At 40.7% G+C, this 5114-nt stretch overlaps 1 protein-coding gene across 3 annotated transcripts; it reads left to right on the top strand.

The window, feature by feature from the left end:
• The first annotated feature begins 752 nt into the window (after nucleotides 1-752).
• On the top strand, nucleotides 753-4616 carry LOC111980861 (rho-related GTP-binding protein RhoG). Of its 3 annotated transcripts, none has more exons than XM_024011886.2 (2): nucleotides 753-852; nucleotides 1576-4616. In XM_024011886.2, the coding sequence occupies exons 1-2, from the start codon at nucleotides 798-800 to the stop codon at nucleotides 2181-2183; spliced, it is 663 nt and encodes a 220-aa protein (XP_023867654.1). In that variant the 5' UTR covers nucleotides 753-797; the 3' UTR covers nucleotides 2184-4616. The 3 variants fall into 3 exon arrangements, with proteins under 3 accessions (XP_023867654.1, XP_023867656.1, XP_023867657.1); XM_024011888.2 differs by having other exon boundaries at nucleotides 792-922; XM_024011889.2 differs by lacking the exon at nucleotides 753-852 and adding an exon at nucleotides 955-1334.
• The last annotated feature ends 498 nt before the right edge of the window (nucleotides 4617-5114 follow it).

Raw genomic sequence — 5114 nt, 5'->3', positions numbered from 1 at the left:
AGTTAAAAAGCTGCCTGGCCCCAGGTCGAAGCTCCCAACTCCACTATCCATGTGGAAGTGAGGCCGCCCACACTCACTCAGTCTGTGACCCAGACGTACATAAAAACCCTCAGATCTAATATGAACAGATTCTAATTAGGATTCAAGAAAATTACAAGTATTTGTAATATCACACTTCCTTGGCTTTAGCTGAGTAGGCTACCCTAAATTATGTTGAACTGAGGTGAGAACTGTGGTGAAAGTTTGAAAGTAGAATATTATATTACTATGCCAGAACTATTATTCAAGGTAATGAAATAATTGGAAATGTTTGCTCATCACTATCTGTATGCTGTTTTTTTATTCAGCTAATTTAATAGATGCATCTATTTTTATAATGATTTACTACTGAAAGTGTGATTAATATTATGAGGTATGTAATAAAAGAACACCCAATGGGTCTGGTGAATTTACCTGTAATAATAAAATGTTCCAAAATAAAGGAAAAATGATGGATGAGGTGGTATATTCAACAAGATGCTTGAATATGGAGTGAATGGATGAGGGGATGAACAGAGAAGTGTGCTTGTAGGTGACTTGATTAATTGAAAATGCATTGAAAGTTTCTATATTTCGTACCTTGTGTTCATGCTAGTTCCAACTCTACACAAAACAATACAACTACGAGAATGTAATTTGGTATGTTATCTGTGTGGCTTTTGTTAAATAACTGACTTCTCCACTGTACACAGACTGTACTGTAGCAGCTAGCTACTACAACAACCAGAACACAATACAATTTGGGCAAGAATCCCCGGATGAAATACTTGTTACAACAACGAAAGGAGGAGGGCGCGAGCAAGAAGTGGTGGGGTAATTTATCAAAATAACCTGACTTTCAGCTCAGTTAATGGAACATTTCAACTTCCCTACTAAATTCATCGTGAGTTGTGTTCTTAATTTAGCCTGGTTACAGATTGTCTTTCCAACAAGTTATTCTTATTCTCGGCCAACTTTACAACCTAGCGTTTAGTTTAGCGTGTGGCTAACGCTAGCTAAAGTTCATAGCTAGCTAACGTTATCTAGCTACGGAAACAAGCGCGTGCTAGGTGGCTAGTTAGATAACTTTGAGCCAACTAGCTTGCTATCTGGTTTTCCTGCCGGATAGCTAGCTAAAACAGTCGGCTGTCCTTCCTGGACATAACCATTTTAATTTCATTCAATTATACTATTGTGTTTGTCTACTTAACTCGCAAAGTAAATAGTATAACTTTCTTCTAACTAACGAGAAATAAAGTGAACTAGCTATCTTGTTTGCTAACGAAGTAGCTAGCTGAGCAAGTAACTTTAGCAAGGTAACGTTAATATTTGGCTATCATATTTGTTGCATGCATTTACCTATATTCTTGCGAATGTTCTAGTTATGTATTTTTTATCTTACTGTGTGTTGGTAAACCATATCTGCCTCTTGACATTGAGGACCACATTGAAAATAAGTGTTGAAAAACACTTTGTTTTATCCTCTGAGTTCACTGTCAGAACTTATGGTCATATTTCTTCCCTTTCTTGACTCACTCTCATTGCCCCTTGTTTCAGGCACCCTAGTCGCCAGTGTGGCTGAGGGAAGCATGCAGACCATAAAGTGTGTGGTGGTGGGTGATGGCGCTGTGGGTAAGACTTGCCTGCTCATCTCCTACACGACCAACGCCTTCCCAGAGGAGTACATCCCCACCGTGTTCGACAACTACAGCGCCCAGATAAGTGTGGACGGCCGCGCCATCAGCCTCAACCTGTGGGACACGGCAGGCCAGGAGGAATACGACCGACTGCGCACCCTCTCCTACCCCCAGACCAACGTCTTCATCATCTGCTTCTCCATCGGCAGCCCCTCCTCCCATGCCAACGTACGGCACAAGTGGCACCCAGAGGTATCCCACCACTGCCCCGGAGTTCCAGTGCTGCTGGTGGGCACCAAGCAGGATCTGCGTGGAGATACGGAGGCGGTAAAGAAGTTGAAGGAGCACGGCCTGACCCCCACCACCCAACAGCAGGGCAATGCCTTAGCCAAGCAGATTGGTGCTGTCAAATACCTGGAGTGCTCAGCTCTGATGCAGGAAGGCGTGAGGGAGGTGTTCGCAGAGGCTGTGCGAGCTGTGCTCTACCCCGTTACCAAGAAGAATGACAAGAAGTGTGTTCTGTTATAACTTTGTGCCTAGACTGCAGGGGGACTGGGGGAAGAGACTCAAATGATTGGCTAGGCCATTTTGGCTCCCAATAGGCCTTCCACGTTCTAACCCTCACCAATGTTCGCTTTGCCTGGCTTCTATATTAATTGATTGTCAAGAGGTCCTCTCAACTAAGATATGGTTTTAATTGATGCCATCAACCTCCTATGGATTTTTTTTGTACCTCTGAAATCAAAAACCAAAATGAAGATGCCAAGGGATTTCAATGGTCTTCTCAGCTGCCTTAAGTGTCATGTTACAGCTACATGTTTAAGAAGATTACATCTGCTTTGCTTTTCTCCTTCATCAGGCCAGTCTTATGTGTTGGATTTTTTCTGTTAACTTTGCCCTTGTTTTCATCTGATGTGAATTACAGGAATTTTGTGTCAATCAATATCTACCATGTTAAACATTTTGTTCATCCCCTGTGCCATTAGAGCTGTCAATAAGATATACAGTTTGCATCTAACGTGGCTCATAACCCGTGGTTGCAGGACATCTGCTGAACTAGCCTTACTGGAATGAGACAAGCAAGGGTGGGTGTATGTATGACACTGTTACCCCAAACACAGGCACACTGATGAGATTAGTCTTTCTCCTATTGCTCTTTCAGTTACTCACACTCCTCTCTCTCTTACTCTGTAAAGCCATGAGCTTGCCATTGCACACAATGCTTTCTTGTTAAAACAAAGTCCTGATTGTCTCAGATTGAATACAGATTTGGATGTCTATGTCTGCTAGGTAAACAGATCCCAAAGATGAATCTTCCATTTGTATATCTGTTGTTGGAAGAAGTTGGGAAGCAATAATTTTATGAGTGATTATTGAGACCCCTCCCCCAAAAGTCAAACTTTTGTCTGCTTACCTGCTTATGTGTAATAAACTTTCTTTTTTTTGTCTGAAGTCAAACAGAAACCACAAGGCAAATACATTCCATGTTATATTGTCACAGAAATCTATGTGCTGATTAATGCTACACATTAGGATGACATAAAAATCCTGTACTGTTTAGCGTTACCTCCCTCATGTAGGTACGTATGTGTTTTGAAGGTACCAGATGTCAGCAGTGATGCTACTCATTTGTGGCTAACTGTGTTAACTTATCTAGGTGTAATGGCAAGTATGTATGACTAATACTGCAACAGGAGCTGCAACCCTAACAGTTACTAATGTTGTGGAAAGGTTAAATGCCTCTGCTGCAGGGCAGATGCCTACCTGAGGTGCGTGACTACATATTTTATTCAAACCACTCTAGCAGGATTCTTTCAGTGCCTGATGGTTATTATTGGTATGACTAGTTCTGTCGTTTGCCTCGTGCCTTTGGTGATGTCATATGGGGTCTGTGCACCTTATGTCCTTAAGGGCCACAGGGTCAGCTGGTTGAATTGAATATAAAGTATTGCATTTGATGGACACCTGTTTTATAAGTCATAGTAAATCTGCTGACTGGACGATACATGTGGTGGAAACCTACAGAGTCTAGCACTTGAGAACTAAAGTTGCACTTCCTCTGTGTGGAAGTCTTTGTCTTCTCAAACAGATGGATTGCCCCCCACCACTACCCGATAATAAATGGGTTCTGGTGGAATGTCATAGGTTTCTTAACATTTAACCTGCCATGACATGTATAACAGGTGATAAAGGTTAAATTAAGAAGTGCAATTTTGTTAACTTTTTTTTAATACGCCATACATATTCCCTTGTATCTTTGCAGCTCAATGCCATTCTGTACTGCAGACTAAAGATGCTTGGTTTGGTATTTATGATCCAAAAGACATTTGGCATTGGATATTTTATAATCCATTAAATTCCAGATGTAAGTGGTCTTTACCTATTATGTGTAAACACTCGACTTGATTATATATTTTGATTTAACCCTTTTTTACAATGAGAAGTCTGTGTGTACTTTACAATACATAATATTTTAGATAAATGATTATGTCGTAACACATGCATTACCGTTACAAATTACTTTGATAACAATTTCTTAAAATTTGATTTTTATGCTTATATAATTACGGCAATGTAAAAGAATGGGCAACTCATTTCTTCAATCTATTGTGTCGTCAGAGCAGGCATCAAGGAAACATCACCTAAGTAAACATTTTTGGGGGAGTTTCTCTGCTATACTTACAAATCACTGAAAGGCTGGGTCCTGTGTGGTACAGTGAACCCAAACCATATATTTGGTATTCCCCAGACTTGCCCTGCTGCACACAGCCTAAAATTGCTGAAAACTCAAGTTCGGCCTTTTTTAATCTCCTTTAGCTGAAAGGGATGACTTGGCCTTGAAGGAGTGTATGGTGGTATGTGGTTTTTGATTTGTGTGTTAAAAAGTCATTTTAACTGCAACCCACTTGAATAACAATTCTGTTGAAAATATCAGTCATGCCAAATAAATTCAAAAGTTTACATTTGTGTTTCTCAACTTTGTACATGTCTTCCATTGTATATTTGAGGCACTATTGAATGATGAAGACCTCAGCACAAAAACGGATTAAATATTAGACTGTATGCTTGTATAAACATGAGGAATATTCAACACCTCCATTGACAGAGCCAGTGAGGGGAAGTCACCCCCCCCCCCCAAAAAAAAAAACACTTTCAATATACTCTGAGACAAGCGCCTAGATTTGGTTTTACAGTTTGTTCACATACCACAACAAAGGACAGAGAGAGCAGCTGCAGCATTCACATTGAACACTCTTACATCATACTTTGCTGTGACACCACTGTACACAAACATTTCATTGTCACTGTGCTTGGTGTAGCTCCTGTGTAGTTCAGTTGGTAGAGCATGGTGCTTGCGAAGCCTGGGTTGTGGGTTTGATTCCCATGAGGGACCAGTATGAAAATATATGCACTCACTACTGTAAGTCTCTCTACTGATAAGAGCGTCTGCTAAAATGT

The sequence above is a fragment of the Salvelinus sp. IW2-2015 genome, linkage group LG20 (genome assembly GCF_002910315.2).
Source record: "Salvelinus sp. IW2-2015 linkage group LG20, ASM291031v2, whole genome shotgun sequence".
Taxonomy (NCBI): domain Eukaryota; kingdom Metazoa; phylum Chordata; class Actinopteri; order Salmoniformes; family Salmonidae; genus Salvelinus; species Salvelinus sp. IW2-2015.
The sequence above is the reverse complement of the archived record's forward strand: the minus strand, read 5'-3'. Positions and strand labels throughout refer to the sequence as shown.